Below are 17,290 nucleotides of genomic sequence, written 5' to 3'. Positions count from 1 at the left end.
ATATGATGGGCCAATAATCACCCTATCTCATGTAGTAAGTCCTCAAATATTTGTTGATCTGATTGGCCAATAATCACCCTATCTCCTAATCCCCCTTTTATCTGTGGTTTTGCTTTCCATGGTTTCAGTTACCCTTGGTTAGCCAAGGTCTGAATTTTATTATCATCATTATCTCCTCCTCCTCCTCCTCATCATCAGAAGGGTGCATACTGTGCAGTAGGATATTTTGAGACAGACCACAATTCGCGTAACTTTTATTACAGTACGTCGTTGTAATTGTCCTATTTTTAGTTATTGTTGTTAATCTCTTTCTGTGCCTAATCTATAAATTAAACATTATCATAGGTATGGATGTATAAGAAAAAACATAGTATATACAGGTTGAATATCCCTTATCCAAAATGCTTGGCACCAGAAGTGTTTTGGATTTTGAATTTTTTTCCCCCAAATTTTGGAGTATTTGCATCATATGCTTAGCAGTTGAGCATCCTGAATTCAAAATCTGCAGTGTTCTAATGAGCATTTCGTTTGAGTGTCATTAGTGCTCAAAACGTTTCAGATTTTGCAGCATTTCAGGTTTCAGATTTTCAGATTAGGTACACTCAACTTGTATAACATTTAATAGTGTCTGCAATTTTCAGGCATTCACTGTGGGTTTTGGAACAGTGTATTCCCAGTGGGTGGATAAGGGGGACTATTGAATAAATGAGTAATTAAAGCCATGTGGTTAGTAATAGATAACCCTCTTACTATATGCCAAATACTATATTCAGCATTATATATTTGTTTCATTTAATGCAACTTTGTTATTAATTACTTGGCCTTATTTTACAAATGAAGAAACGGAAACATTAGAAGGATTATTTTACCTAGAGTTATAAATTGGTAAGTTTCAGAGTCAATATTTGAACTCTGGTATTGTGACACCATGGCCTTAATTCTTAACTGCTTAATTTATGATACAGTATTACTATGGAGATATACATAAGTTACAGTGAGAATGAACACGAAGACATCTAGGGATGTTATTGTTCTATTTTTAGTTATTGTGGTTAACTACAATTTTAAGTCTTCGTAGAGGAGGTGACATTTGTGTAGGGTGTTGAAGGGATGAGTAAGAGTTTACTATTGGAGAAGAGTGAGAAGGCATTTCTAGTAGAAAGTTTGGGTGTGAGAAATCTTATATTCTTGGAGCTGTGTGTAGTTGGTTGGAGTTCAAACAAGAGATGAGATTGGAAAGGTACTAGATCATGAAGATGTTGTGTTTCATATTAAGAGTTTTTACTTAATCTTGTAGGTAAAGTAGTTCTTTAAAGTAGTTAAATAGTAGCTAAATAGCTCTTGGGGAACTGCTAAAGAATTTCTAAAAAGTGGATGACATATTTGCATTTTAGAAACTCAACTCTGGTGATACTGTGAGCAATGGATTGGAGAACACCTGAGCAAGGGACCAGTCAGATGATTACAATAGTCAAAATGAAAAGTGACTAGGGCCTAAATGAAGGTAGAAGAGATAGACAGGAGACAGAGATAGATAATCATTTTGAGAAAGACTTAAGAAAGAATGGAAAAGACTACTGTTGGATTGGGAGTTAGGATTGAAGGAGAGGGCAGAACCAAGTAGGTCTTCCAGTGTTCTATTTTGGAGTAGATGATGATATTACATGTAGGAATATAGGAAGAGGAGCATATTTAGATGGAAGAAGAGACCATGCTTACATAGGTGTGGGACTGTGTGAAATCTAAAGTGGAGAACTTTGGTAGACGGCTGTGTACATGTATATACAGGAGACCTTGGGTAGGAGATTTGCCATGTTACCAGCACACAGGTGATTGTTGATAAAGTTTTTGTCTTGGATAATATTTATCTAATAATAAATATAACTGATTACTGGTTACCATGTTCCAAACACTAGAGATTTAGCAGTGAACAAAACATTAAAAAAAAAAAATTCCTTACTCTTGGGAGCTAACAGTTTAGTTTGGGTTGGAATGGGGTAAAATAAATGGTATGCCATGTGGTAGTGTTATGGAGAAAAAGCAGGGGAGGAAGAGGGAGAATTCAGAGGGAGAGGATTAATGTGTGCAATGTTAAATTGGTTGGTTGGGGACTGTCTCTCTGACATTTAGCAAAAACCTGAAGGAGGTGAGGAGATGAAACATGTAGGTAACGGGGGAATAGCATTCCAGGCATAGGAACAGGAAATGCAAAGACCCCGAGTCACGATTTGTGCATGATCAAAGAAGCACAAGGAAGCCAAAGTGATTAGAACCAGGTAAGGCTCAAAATAGCAGATGGCAAGGACAGAAAGGTAACGGAAGGCTGGCTTTTGTAGGGTCTTCTTGGCTGTTGTAAGGACTTTTACTTTTACTCTGAATGAGATAGGAACCCTGGGAGGGTTTTGAGCAGAAGAGTGACTTTGGTTTTAACAGGATTACTCTGGCTCCTGTGTAGATTGGGGCGGGGCGGGGGTCGCGGTAGGGGGCGGAGGGCAGTATAGAAGCAGGGAGAACTTTGGGAGACTCTTAAAATTATTGAAGTAAGAGACGTGGTGTTTTGGATCATGGTGGTAGTAGTGGAATTGGAATTCCCGATTATGTTTTGAAGGTAGACCCATTGGGATATGTTGATGCATTGTGAAAGCAGGGAATCCGAGACGATGCCAGAACACAGTTGGAAGATGGAGTTGCATCTGCTGAGATGGGGGAATAGGAAGAGCACATTTGGGGAAAAAATTTAGGAGTTTGATTTTGGATGCGTTAAACTTGACATGCTTATAAGACAGTTCAAGAGGGGATATCAAGTAGATAGTGGGATATGTGTCTCTGGAGTTCAAAGAACAGGTCTGGGCTGAAAATTTTGATTCAGGACTCACCAGCAAGTAGGTTGTTTTTTGAAAAATGAGACTAGATGAGATCACCAAGGGAGAAGAGAAGAACTTTGAGTCTAGGTTATTCCAACTTTTAGAGATTGGAGAAACTGAGAAGGAATGGCCAGTAATGTAGGAAAAAAACCATGAAGGTGTAGTTCCTTAGAAGCTAAGTGAAGAATGTGTTGTAAGAAGGAAGGATCAGTTTTTAAATTCTGCAAATAGACGAAGTAAGATGAGAACTGAAAATTGACTGTCCAGCTTAGCAACAAGGAAGTAATCTTGAGAAACTTTCCATGATGGGGACAGGGGAGGGTGAAGAGATAATTGGAGTGGGTTCAAGAAAGAATGGAAGGAGAAATTGGTTATAGTAGTAATATGTGGCCACAGCTTTTGAGATTTTTTACAGTAATTAGGAGCAGAGAAAGGGAGAGTTGGACAGAGCTGTGAGGGCTAAAGAAGATACCCTTTTTTTTTTTTTGAGATTCAGTCTTGCTCTGTCACCAGGCTGGAGTGCAGTGGCACCATCTCAGCTCACTGCAACCTCTGCCTCCTGGGTTCAAGGGCCTGCCTCAGCCTCCTGAGTAGCTGGTACTACAGGTGCACGCCACCACTGCCAACTAATTTTTGTATTTTGTATTTTTAGTAGGGATGGGGTTTCACCATGTTGGCCAGGATGGTCTCAATCTCTTGACCTTGTGATCCGCCCACCTTGGCCTCCCAAAGTGCTAGGATTACAGGGTGAGCCACCATGCCTCCCCCGCCCTTTTTTTTTTTTTTTTTTAATATGGAAGGAATAACAGCTCTTTGTATGCTGATGGAATGCCCTGGTAGAGGGAAAGCTGATGATGCAGAAGATGGGAGGGGGACTGTTGGGTGATGTTCTTTGGCTAGGGAGCAGGAAGATGTTATCTCATGGGAAGCTGTAGGCTCAGGAGCTCAATCTCTATCCACGATATTGGTGAAAGGCAGAATGTGTGGCACAAAGGTGGAGGCAGACCGATGTGGGTGGGAAAAATTGCAGAAGTTTTCTTTTGATTTTGTTCAGTTTAGTGCAGTGGGAAGCAAAAGCATTGGCTGAAAGTGAAGGTGGTGGAATAAGCAGGGTTGGAGGCTTGAGCAGAGGAGAAAGGATGCAGTTGTCTTTCAGAACAGGAGAGTGGAGTAGGAAGCATCAGGACCTGCTTGAGGTTTGTGGGTAGGAGTATAATGTGAGACTGGGTAGCATGATTCTCTGTTTTTCTCCACCCATGTTCACATTGAGGTAATAACTTGGATTACGTGAAGAGTTGAATTTAATAGGGGTTAGGATTTTGTTGTTAAATTAGAAGAGAAGCAAGAGAGTTAAAGGTCTCTGCAAAGGGTGGAATTACAGGGAAAAACCTTAGAATCTAAGCTGTGTAGAGAGAAAGGAGGGCATGAGGAGAGTGGAAAACTGATGGAAGCACTGGATTATGGGTCCTCCGGATGGAAAAGATAAGATGGCCGAGGACAGAATTCTAGATTTTTGTCAATATTTTATAGTAAAAGAACTAGCAAAGGAGATGGATAAAGAGAAGTCTGAGTGTAGAGCAAAAAGGCTTAGGAAAAGGGAAAGATAAGAAGTAGTATATAGTGTCTTGAGCATTTGTGGCTTAGCTAGGTATCATTGTTTATACAGGTCACAATATCCAGAATCCTGAAATCTAAGGAGTCCTGAAAACTTGAAAAAAAATCATTGTGGCAACATAAAAGTTATTTTAACCAGACTTTTCTTTTCTTTCTTTCTTTTTTTTTTTTTTTTTGAGACAGATTCTTACTCTTGTCACCCAGGCTGGAGTGCAGTGGTGCCATCTCAGCTCACTGCAAGCTCCGCCTCCCGGATTCGCGCCATTCTCCTGCCTCAGCCTCCCGAGTAGCTGGGATTACAGGTGCCTGCCACCATGCCCGGCTGATTTTTTGTATTTTTAGTAGAGACGGGGTTTCACCCTGTTAGCCAGGATGGTCTCAATCTCCTGACATCGTGATCTGCCCGCCTTTGCCTTCCAAAGTGCTGGGATTGCAGGCGTGAGCCACTGCACCTGGCCTAACCAGACCTTTTTTTTTTTTTTTTTTTTTTTTGGAGACGGAGTCTTGCTCTGTTGTCCAGGCTGGAGTGCAGTGGCGCGATCTCGGCTCACTGCAAGCTCCACCTCCCGCGTTCATGCTATTCTCCCACCTCAGCCTCCCGAGTAGCTGGGATTACAGGCGCTTGCCACCACGCCCGGCTAATTTTTTGTATTTTTGATAGAGACAGGGTTTCACCATTCACAGGATGGTCTCGATCTCCTGACCTCGTGATCCGCCCACCTCGGCCTCCCAAAGTGCTGGGATTACAGGCGTGAGCCACCGCGCCTGGCCCCAGACCATTTTTAAGTGTGCAATTTGGTGGCATTAAAGACATTCACCTTGTTATGCAATCATCACCATCATCTATTTCCAGAACTTTTTCATCTTGCAAAACTGGAACTCTGTACCCATTAAACAACTCCCAATCCCCCCCCCGCCCCTGGTAAACATCATTCTATCTTCTGCCTTTATTAATTTGTCTACTCTAGGTACCATAAGTAGAATTATACAATATTTGTCCTTTTGTGTCTGGCTATTTCACTTAGCATAATGTCACCAAGGTTCATCTGTATTTTAGTCTGTGGCAGAATTGCCTTCCTTTTTTCTTTTTTTCTTTTTATAAGACCGAGTCTTGCACTGTTGCCCAGGCTGGAGTGCAGTGGTGCAGTCTTGGCTCATTGCAACCTCTGCCTCCCGGGTTCAAGCGATTCTTCTGTGTCAGCCTTCCGAGTAGCTGGGACTACAGGCACGTGCCACCACACCCAGCTAATTGTTGTATTTTTAGTAGAGTCGGGGTTTCACCACGTTGGCCAGGATGGTCTCAATCTCTTTACCTCGTGACCTCGGCCTCCCAAAGTGCTGGGATTACAGGAGTGAGCCACCGGTGCCCGACCATTGCCTTCCTCTTTAAGGCTGGAGAATATTCTCTTCTATGTATGTACCACATTTGGTTTATCCATTCATCCGTCAGTGGATACTTGGGTTGTTTCGACCTTTTGATTATTGTAAATCGTGCTGCTATGAACATGGGTGTGCAAATAGATACCCATATACAAAGAACTGCTTTCAGTTCTTTGGGGTCTATACTCAGCAGTGGAATTGCTAGATTATGTGGTAATTCTGTTTGCTTTTTTGAGGAACCATCATACTGTTTTCCACAGCAGCTGTGCCATTTTATATTCCCACCAGCAATGGGACAAGGGTTCTGATGTTTCTACATCTTCACCAACATCTGTTATTTTCTGGTGTTCTACATTTAAAAATAATAACCATCCTAATGGGTGTGAAGTAGTATCTGATTGTGGTTTGATTTACGTTTTCCTAATTATTATTGATGTTGAGCATCTTTTCATGAGCTTATTGACCATCTGTATATCTTCTTTGGAGAACGGAAAGAAATTTTTTTCCAACTCATTTTGCAATAAGGTCCCACTTGACCTGAACTGAGTTACTGGCAAAACATGATCTCACCTGACGTGAGACTATTTATATTCCTTACTTATGCCAGTTAATGTGAATATTCATATGCTTTGCTAAAGAAATTTTAGTGTGTCTGATTATGTGCTGCCCCAAATCCTACTAGGGCTATACACATGCATATACTATACACATGTATGTACTAATACTTCTATAAAATTAGAAAAAATCAGAATTCCAAAACACATTCTACTCTAGTCCAAGGGTTTTAGGTTAAGAGTTTGTGGACTTGTAGCTTCATTTCTTTGGAAAACCAAGTTCCAGGTTTTAAAAACTTACAAACTTTGGGAATTTAGGGAGGAATTAGTTGAGGGCTATCTCTACTTCCGTCACATCTCAACCCATGTCATTCTTTTCTGTCTTTATGCTTCACTTGCCGTTCCTGCCCCGGTGCTTTTGCCTCTTAACCTCTCTGAGGCTTATTTTTTCATCTGCAGAGTGGGTATATTGTTTTCTACTTTGAAGGATGGATTGTGGGGACCAAAGGAGGTAATGACATAAGGCTCAGGTCAGAGTCTAGCACAGTAGGTGCTCCACAAATGCTGATTTGCTCTAGTTCTTAAATTCATACTCTCTCTGTTGTGGAGCATGTGAATTCGTTCTTTCATACCTCTTTCATCATGTAACTTAATCCCTAATGAATGGAATTACTTACTATAGTGTTTCTGTGTGAAAATGTTCAAATGCCAAAAAGACATCTCTTCTCCCCACATTTCCCAGCCTCACGCTGATAATAAAGAGTTACCCCCCCCCCCCTCAAAACATTGCACCGCCATGGGGAATGGAGAGGTAAGGGCAAATGAGAGTGCTCCAGTGGACAGATGAGGGAAGGCAGCAGCTCTGTGTTTACAAAAATTGTTAAGTTATTTACACAATTTTGGTGTCCCTACTAAATCCAGCGTTGGGGATACTACAAGAATGGCATTTTAATGTTAGAAATTGGAATTAGATGAGTCATTTAATGGAAGCTTAATTTTTTTGTAGAAGAGTAATAATCTTTTCATATAAACCGGCGGTAATAAAAGCTTTATTATCTAGCAGTAGGCATAAAGTTTTCTTTTAGTTTAGCCCAATTACTAGTGCATTTAATCTGCCCCCTTGCCACTCCCTGTTAGTTATCTTAGATTAAAAGGTCAGTTCTGGCCTGGAACGTTTGTCTTCTTTTAAATAATTTGGCATATTTAAATGAGGAGGACATGAAGTGGCAGAACTTGAGTTAAACATTTAAATATATTTTGTGCCCTTGGTTATATTAGACACCTGCTGCTTTGGAAAGTGACATGTTTAACGAAAACGTACTTTGGCTGAAATGTTAAAATAAAATGACCTAGCAAAGATAACCTTATAGTTCAGATATGACAGTTTGATTTTGGTTAGGACTGGAATGAGTGGTTTCTAGGTAGCCATTTCTTCCTCCCTGTGTAGAGAGCCTTGCTAATTTTTAAACCTTCGTAAGAGGAAACACCCTTGCTGTGGAGGCTTGCTCAGGGGAGCTGGGAGTGGAGGCGGGCTGGCACATGAGCGCATGTGTAGGAGCGTTTCGCGGTGCAAAGGTTAAGGGCGGATGTGGGCAGAGGGGAACCTCCCACAGGTCCCATTCTGGACAGACGTGCGTAGTTGTGGTGATGTGCAAACAGCTGTACTGGAACTGGATATCCACTTTCACGTCGGGCATCCGCCTAGAAGAGCAGCTGGCAGCTGATGGGAACACCGTCAAACAACAGGCAGTGTTGCAGCAGGTGCCTGACTTTGACTTTCGGGCTTTCTATCTGATCCTTGCCTCAGGAAGTTAGATCTGGTTTCTGGTATTTGGTTATTTTGAAAGTTTCCTATACTGTTGTTACTACTTTTGAGTTGTAAAGATAGATGTGAAGAGATACTACTTTATGAGTTAGAGTAGTTGATTCTAAAATGTAGTTTCAAGAACAGCCGTTAAAAAATCTTTTTACAAAGTTCTGTTTGGGTTTTGAGAAATGAAAGAAATCTTACTTTAACCCTGTGTTATGTATTCTTTATTGTTTTTGTTTTTGTATTTAGAGGAGCCCCAGTACTTGTTGGTGTTATAACACAATTCATCCCACAAACAGATGTTTGTCTTTTGTTTTGAGGTGTCTAAGGAAGAGCTTGAGGTTTCACTTGGCTACATTCCAGTATGAAACCTGAGTTAAGTCCCTTGGCCTTTTATAAAAGAGAACGGTTAGAAAGACCAGAGAGTTCTCTAATGAGTTATGGTGAAGTGGTGAAGAGACTTCTTTTTCAGAAATGAATTTGTGTAAAACCAATGAATAAAAATCTCTGTTCTTTTTAGTTTTGTTATAAAATATGTGTGTGTGTCTACATGCTCCAACAAGGAATTTTTACTAATCTCTTAGTGGTCTTTAAAGTATAAAATTGAAGCATAATTTCAGTTGTCCTTTTGGGGAAGAGTTATTAATACTTGTATTTGGTTAGGCTAAACTCTTTGTCTTTTGCTTGTCAATTAGTATTTATAGAGCATCCATGATAAATCTGCATGCACACACATGGACATGAGTGTGTATATGCATCTGTTGCTAGATTGGGTGCAGAGCAAGTCACGTTGCCCTTGAGTTAACGTGTTAAGACCCTTGACAGCCTTTGTTTTCTTGAGCTACGTACTTAGGTTTGAGTTTCTGATCTGGAAAGTCAGGGAAGTCATAAAGGCTTTAAAAGTTATTCTCTGTTTGGATAGTGTAGTTCAGATTATTGCAGGGATGAGGGGCGTATAGATTGTTTTCATTGTAAAGAGAAGGTAGAAAAAAGAAGGTCTATATATAACAGTATCTTTTTCTTTGGTTAAATCTATGCAGAGCTAGTAATGAAGGGAATTTTAGGCGTAGTATAAAATGAAGACTCTCTTGATATTTGTTTTGTCTGATTCTTTTTATATTTCTCTTAAATATCTACTTTCCCAAACTAGAAAATCATCCTTTGTGTGCTTATGTGTTCAGTAGGGCATCTCCATTGTTGTCAGCAGAGGCAGTGTGGTAGGACTTCAGCAAATATGCAGTGTCCCTCTCCCTTACTTGTAAATTATTCTTTATCTTATATCTCCAAGTAGCAGCAGTTTCTCTTTAATATTAAGTCACTAAGAGTGAGTTTAGTTGAGGAAAATATTTTTAGTGTTATTAAATGTAGAAATGCAGGAACACCAAATGCATTTGTTTCCAAGAGATTTATTAGCATTTTTATTCTTCATCTGGGTGCTCTATTTAAGGAATAATATAACTTGTTTCAAAATATGTTAGCTTGTTCTAGCTTTGTTTTTGTTTTCGTGTTTCTCCTTTGGAGTCCTGAGAAGACAACATTTAGATTCAGAACTTTGTTATCTCAGTGTGTCTAATTTAGCTAACTTTTGAATGTATTTCTTGACTGCACAGAAAGTTGGAGTGACTGGTCCCCCTGATCCACAAGTCCGCTGTCCCTCTGTCATTGAGTTTGGGAAGTATGAAATTCACACCTGGTACTCCTCCCCATATCCTCAAGAATACTCAAGGTATGTTTTGAGAGACCCTTGACCTTCTGTTTTGAGATCCATAGAAGTCTGGAACTGGAAGGGATCTTGAAGATGTTTGAGTCCGCTTTATCCTTGACATTTGAGGAAACTGGGGGCTTTTAAATGTCCGTAATAGCAGCAGCTTTGGTAGCCACTTCATCTCAGTTTGCTTTAGATGTTATCTTCTGTAACCTCTCAGACGCTGATGTTTAAAATGAGAAACCCAAATGCATGGTCACAATAAAAGGGGAAGGCTTTTTTTTTGAGAGAAATTTGTCTTCACTCCTATCACTAAGAATTTTGAAAAAGAGAAGAGACTCATATATAAATTAATATAAAGTTTCAGTTGATTAGCCTTTGATCTGAATATTTATAATTTGGCAAACTTAGTAAATGGTGTGTTTTCCCAGAAAAAATTGGACAAATGGTGTAAAATTATATATAAATAGTTTGGGCTTCCAGATATATTAATAACCATTGATCACTCACCAGCTTGGTGGCGCTAAAGTGGTCTCATGACTCAGCTCTGAAATTGGCAAGTTATGTAACCTTAAAAGCTGTCCAACTGCTCTGTGCCTCAGTTTCCTCATCTGTAAAGCAGAGATAGTAATAGTGCTTACTTCGTGGGGATATTAAGACCATTAAATGAGCTACAGCATGTAAATCACTTAGAAAATGGTAAGTGCTCAATAATGTCAATTATTATATTTTTTCTTTATGGTTAAAATTAAAAGATGAAATAAGATGAGATCAGAAAATTAAATACTAGTTAATTGAAGTGCAGTAGTGACATTAATGCTCTCTAATCTATAAACTACTTATGCCTCAGTTTCCCATTTAGCAGGGTGTTACAAGAAATAATACGTCATGGTGCTTTGTGGGTTAAATACATGTTCAGAATATTCTCATCCTGTAAGTTTTCACCCATTTAGTAACATTGCCTGTCCAAAATATTAGCAAAATTTATTTAGTACTTTACAATATATTGAGTGCCTTAACATGGGTTATTTCCAAAAAACTAGGAATAGGCCAGTATAGTTGTTAAAAGGGCCACCCAGTAAAACTCATTTATCTTTTAATTTTTTCTTTCCGTATAATAACTTGCTTCTCTAGTCTATAGTTGAAGTAGAAAAATAGGGGTAAGAATGCCATTTCAGACAGCGACCTCAAAGTGACAACAAACAAAAACAGAAGAAAAAGCAAAACTCCAGGAAACTAACATACAAGCTCATGAAACACAACAATTGAGGGCCATTTACTGTAGGATCAGTTATCCCCAAACACTGTGGTGTGTCTTCAAGGCAGCACATGGTATCATGAGCTGACAACAGTTAATCTGACTTTAAGATAAGGTTACACTGTATTTGCATTTCCATATTATATATGTATATATATTATACATATATATATTATGTATAATATATATTATTCCTCAGGAGTTCTGAATAGCCAAGATCTTTTATGACTGAAAAGAAATATGCCAAGGACACGTCGCCTGTAATCATTCAAGAGAATGATGAAAATGGAATAATAAACTGTTGTCTTTTAAAATAGATGTTTAAAGGATTCATTGAAAATGTAACTTTTGTTCTGATGAGATTTTCATTAGAAAGAGGTGTGAGGAGACTATCAGTAAAAGAATAAATAATGGCATCAAAAAATAACTAAAAAAAGTATAGTAGGAAACAGTAGAAAACAGAAACAGGGTAGGAACTTGTAAAGTTCATCAACTTCCTTAAGCAGTTTTAGACATTTTCTGTATATTTTTTCATCCATTGGGTAGGGTTCTTTGAGTTTTCAATTAGAAAATATCCTGTAATTTTTAATAGGTTCTTGAGTAATTATGACTTTTTGCTATCTTTATATTCATAGTTCTCTTGGTTACATTTTTTAAAAATTATATTTAAGTGAACTTGAAACTTGAGGTGACTAAAATGTTTGGACATCTTACATTTTCCAAATAATAAACCTCTATTCTTAATTTTGTTACTGCTTATTTATTATTTTGTGCTAAACTGCTTATAAGTTATTTTCTTATTAAAGGTTTTAAACACTGTAACGTACAAAAACAGGGCAGTAGGAGCAAACAAAAATGAAAAGATCACAAGGACAACCTCTTTTGGGAAGTGAGATTATGCTGTAGGGAATGTCCTTTCATATCCAAATATTTGTGTATGCATTGTCTAAGTAATCTTGTATCCCTGTCTTTAAAAATCAAAACAAAACAATGAAGCAATAATACTGTTTCATTTGGAGCAGTGTGATTAAGTCTCAGACATTACAGAGTGTAAAACAGGGTTTTAACTATGAATTTCTCCCACAGTGCCATGTGGTGCCCACACATGGCAGAGACGGGTTCATCACGAAACCTACTCTGCCATTAAGAGCATGACATAGATAGGCTTAAGGCAAAAGAAATTGTCATCATCGGATGCCCTCTGCTCCTGTGCTGCTTTGAGCTTAGCTTATAATAACCTCCTTGCTTTGAGATCCTAAAGAGGCAGATTCCTAGGTGATAGAGTAGCCTAGGAAGATTCCTCTGCCTTTTGATTCTCCTCTGGGCTTTATTTGATGCTTAGATTATGAGATTGTCACTAGAACCAGTTTGATCATTCTCATCATTCTAGTTACTGAAGAAGAAACCAAATAGGATCCCTAATGCCTTTGGCTATTAAATTATTGAGTAAAATTGATGAAAGAAGAATACAAATAATAATTGTTAAGTAATAGCAACTGTTATTACCGTCCATTGAGCTTGGTACTGGACTAAGCATCTCTGGTGTAATTCCGTGAGATGAATATTACTGTCTTCATTTTGCAGACCTGGTCCCAGACAGTACAGTGTATAAGTGGCAGAACTTGAAACTCACTTCTCTCTTACTATGTAGCCATAACCATTAACCACTGGGCCTGTGCTACTCCATGTAGCATGTATATCTAGGTTGATCTCACTTGACTTGTACCATAATCTTAGATTTAAGTAATATTTGGTATAAATTATATTGTTACATTAAAAATTTGCTACAAGTTGACTGCACAAACTGCTACTATGTTGCGCCATGTTCAGAAGCCAGAAAGTACTGTAGAAATTCCTGAGAATAATAATTGCATCATTCTAGAAGTTAGAGAAGCACGCCCAGCTGCAGCACAGCCCTGGTTCCATGGGCTGGGTTGTCAGCGTTGCGGCAGACTTTAGAATAAACTTCCAGTGTGGAGGTGACACTTCACGTACACTTGATCAAAACCACCGTACAGCTACATATTTGATAGCTGAGACCTAGGTCCTGCCAGGAAGAAGATCACTAAAAGCAGCCCCCAACAAGATTCTCCAGAGCTAGGAGTATTCATAATCGTTATAAATACATTTCATTTCATGCAGTCTCATGTTCTTTCTTTATGATAGATCTTTTTTCAGTGAGAGAACGGCAGTTGTTTATAATATTACTAGAAATATTTTGGTTTTCCAGTAGTGGTTTTCCAGATGATTCCCTTTAGATTAGCAGTGTCATCCCAGTGGGCTTGGTTCTAATAAAGTAAGGGGCTTTTAAAATGTTTCCAGCGAGAACTGGATTGGAATAAAGTAGATCACAATGCTTGTTTTCAGTTTACTGTTTTTCACATAATAAGGTTCACGAAAGTTGTTTCTTTTTTTTAATCATCAATTAAATGCCATACATGCCATACATCTTGCCATTCTAAGGAAGTGGCATGAACTCTTCATTTACTGGAGAAGACTTGACAGTAATTTTCTCAGAGCTTTTATTTCTCCTGATGTTTCTTGAGCAATTTGGTTACTGTGACAGCATTAAACATTTTTGGCCTTCTCTCACAGACCTTAGGAAATAAATTGTACTTTCTTTCCCTCTCTCCCTCCCTCCCTCCCTCCTTCCCTTCCTTGCTCCCTCCCTTGCTCCCTCCCTCCCTCCCTTGCTCCCTCTCTCCCTCCCTCCCTCCCTCCCTCCCTCCCTTCCTTGCTCCCCTCCCTCCCTTCCTTGCTCCCTCCCTCCCTTCCTTGCTCCCTCCCTCCCTTCCTTGCTCCCTCTCTCCCTTCTTCTCTCCCCTCTCTTCCTTCTGTTTCCAGAAAAGTAATTAGCATTTATTGAATGTTTTCTATTTTTTAATTGACAGATGAAATTGCATATATTATGTGCAACATGATGTTTTGAAATATACACATTATGAAATACGACTAAATCTAGCTAATTAACATAAATGGTACTTTATTTTCATGTCTCTGTGCTAAGATCTAACAGTTGGATTGGATGCTGTTAAAGTTGGCATTTATCTTTACCATGATTTGGTAAATGATCTGTCACTTTTACTCTATCATTTTTACAAAAATACTTTAAAAAGCACAAAATTTTTAAAGTTTCTCAGATTTGTATTATAGGAAGTATTTAGTTGTAATATTTAGCCCTCAAAGTGAAACTGTACACAGGTAGTGTTACTTCTGTATCTTCATGCCGTGACAAGTTAAGATTGCTCATTGAGAATTTAGCACAGGTAAGAGGTAAGTAAAACAGTTAGGGAGGGAGGTGCCACCCATTACATCTACATAAGGAGACTCATTCTTCCTCTTCAAAAAGAAATTACTCAGAATCCAGGTATTCAGGAAGGTGGTCTCACAGTTATAGGTCACCTGTAAGGCTTATTTAATACATTTAGTGCTCGTATTAGATGATGCAGTTTATAAGGAGCCATTTCATTCTGTGGTTTGTAGCTCTGGTGGTGAAGAAGGAAAAGCTCTTCATCTGGTGGTTCCTCCTGAATAGTGGGGCTTGAGGCAGAATGCAGTGGAAACAAAGTAGCCAACGACACATTGCTTTCCATGCTCTTAGCTCCTGCTTCTTGACTTTAATTTATAGTGCCAGTTCATTATTTGTTTCACTCAGTGCTTAATTTTGGAGTGGTTGTACTAATAATATAATTACAAGTTGTATTGGTGTGGCTAACATTAGAGATTTTGAAAAACAATATTGTATACCATAGATGTTTAGTAATATTATAGTACAAAAGTTCCTTGAAAGCTTTTAGTGTGCTGAATTGAATGACAGTTTAAAAAATAAAAATAAGATGTGAGATTATATGGGAAGAATTAATGCACATTGTGAATCCCCCAGGAAAGGTGGGAAAAAGCATGTGCCCTCTTGCCCTTATTTGAGCACGAAATTCTTAGTACCTGCAGGATTCATGTTCCGTAAATAAACCTTGGGAAAAACTTTAATAGAATGTTAGTTGTTTTCAGATAAATTGTAATTATATTTTAAAAGCTGCTTTCAAAGTGGGAACTTGAAAAAATAGTTGTGGTCTTCACACAAACCAAACATTTTTGTGTGTGTTAACCTACTTAGCAAATATTATTTGCTTTAATTCTAGGGTAATATTTTAAGCATAACTATCCAAATTGATAGCAACTAAATTAATTTTTTCTTTTCATCTCAGTACTTAATATGAGACAAGATACAGTAATTTATTTGAATTATATATTTTGTCATTTTACCATCCAATATTTTTGCATATGCAGTTTTTTTGTTTTTTTTTTTAAACCTGTTACCTGGGTAGTAATGAGAGGCAAAAAGATGATAATTGTGCAAGTTTGAAATTCTCTAAAATATAAAGCCCTGTCTTTTTTGTTTAATTATCACTTACAGGCTTCCCAAATTGTATCTTTGTGAATTTTGTCTAAAATATATGAAAAGTAGAACTATTCTGCAGCAGCACATGAAGAAATGTGGTTGGTTCCATCCTCCTGCCAATGAGATTTACAGAAAGAATAATATTTCTGTCTTTGAGGTAAGGTAGATACTTAGTAATTGTCCTCTAATCCATTTCAAAAGTAGGGCCACCTATATTGCATCTATTGTGCAACTTACTATTGTCTTACTATTTTATGTATCACTAAAAAGGAAAAAGTTCTAATTACAATTTTTAAAACTTCATTTGATTATAAAATGCCAGTTGATTTTGCATAAAGATGTGATAAAAGTACATCTTAGAATCTATGAAATATGGCATTTAAATGAAAGGATTTCTATCACTTATTTAAAAGGAATATCTCACAGAGCTCTGTTTAATAGTAAATCTTAACGTGATAATGATGATGTGTGACCTCTGCTCTCTGATTCTCTATTGCTGTCAGTAGTGCTCTTGATCCTCAGTTCTGTGGTTTTCGTGCCAAATATTAATTGAATACTTGCTTATGTGCCCTGTTACTTACTCTAACAGTAAAATTTCAGATTGTCGGGATCCCCTCAGTCTCTCACTTTCTTCGTCCTCCCTAAGACTCTTAAGTGATCAGTAGAGGAGTTCTTTACCTTGGGAGAAGCTGGGATAGGTGTGGTATAAAATACTGTTTGAAAAGGATATTAAACTACCTGGGTTGTTTAGGAGTTCTGTTAGTATCCCAGACAGTGTCTTGGGAGCTAATGTGGGCATCCATTGGCATTTTGATAAAAGAGAAAGCTCTGGCAACTCCATCAACACCGACAAGGCTGCCAGGAGTGAAAGAGCAGAGTGCTCCTGGGCCTGGCCAACCTGGAGCTGCATTTACCACATGATTACTTGAGGAACCCACTTGGTACTTCTGCTTGGCAATAGTTAGTACCCCCTCAAGTAGTTTTATCTGGGTTCAAGCCCGATCGTGTAGTCAGATTGCATTGCTTCAGGCTGCTGGCATAGATTAGACTACATAGTTACATCTTATTTTACCTAATAAATGTATTTTAGAAGGATTGTATTTAGATCTTTCGTTGTGTTAAATACTTTGAAAATGAAGCTTGCTATCCAAAGGATTGCCACAATTCGTCTTTTTATTAAAGCAAAAATTGCTCTTTTAAAACCAGATTATCACCTCCTTATCTGGCTGTTCCTGCTTTGTTGAAGGTACGGTGTTTTATATATTTGGTTGTCTTAAAACAGTAGATACCAGCCAGGCGTGGTGGCTCACGCCTGTAATCCCAGCACTTTGGGAGGCCGAGGCAGGTGGATCACGAGGTCAGGAGATCGAGACCATCCTGGCTAACACGGTGAAACCTCGTCTCTACTAAAAATACAAAAAAAAAAAAAAAAAAATTAACTGGGCGTGGTGGCGGGCACCTGTAGTCCCACTACTCAGGAGGCTGAGACAGGAGAATGGCATGAACCCGGGAGGTGGAGTTTGCAGTGAGCCAAGATCGGGCCACTGCGCTGCAGCCTGGGCGATAGAGTGAGACTGTCTCAAAACAAACAAACAAACAAAAACCAGATACCATAATACTGCTATTTCAAAGGATGGCTTCCAGGTTCCATAGTGTTCTGGTCATGGACACCTTCTCCTAGGCTGGACTGTGGATATCTAGAGTTG

General features: G+C 38.6%; 1 protein-coding gene across 4 annotated transcripts in view; it reads left to right on the top strand.

The window, feature by feature from the left end:
* KAT6A (lysine acetyltransferase 6A) overlaps positions 1 to 17,290 on the top strand; it is a 123,268-nt gene that overhangs the window by 87,899 nt on the left and 18,079 nt on the right. For all 4 annotated transcript variants that reach the window (XM_028852629.2, XM_028852630.2, XM_077943565.1 and 1 more), the window contains 2 exons: positions 9,833 to 9,948; positions 15,600 to 15,741. In XM_028852629.2, the coding sequence (XP_028708462.2) occupies positions 9,833 to 9,948; positions 15,600 to 15,741 (258 nt within the window). The remainder of the gene's footprint in view (positions 1 to 9,832; positions 9,949 to 15,599; positions 15,742 to 17,290) is intronic.

Source organism: Macaca mulatta, chromosome 8 (genome assembly GCF_049350105.2).
Source record: "Macaca mulatta isolate MMU2019108-1 chromosome 8, T2T-MMU8v2.0, whole genome shotgun sequence".
Lineage (NCBI taxonomy): Eukaryota > Metazoa > Chordata > Mammalia > Primates > Cercopithecidae > Macaca > Macaca mulatta.
Note: the sequence above shows the minus strand (reverse complement) of the source record. Positions and strands in the feature narration are given on the sequence as shown.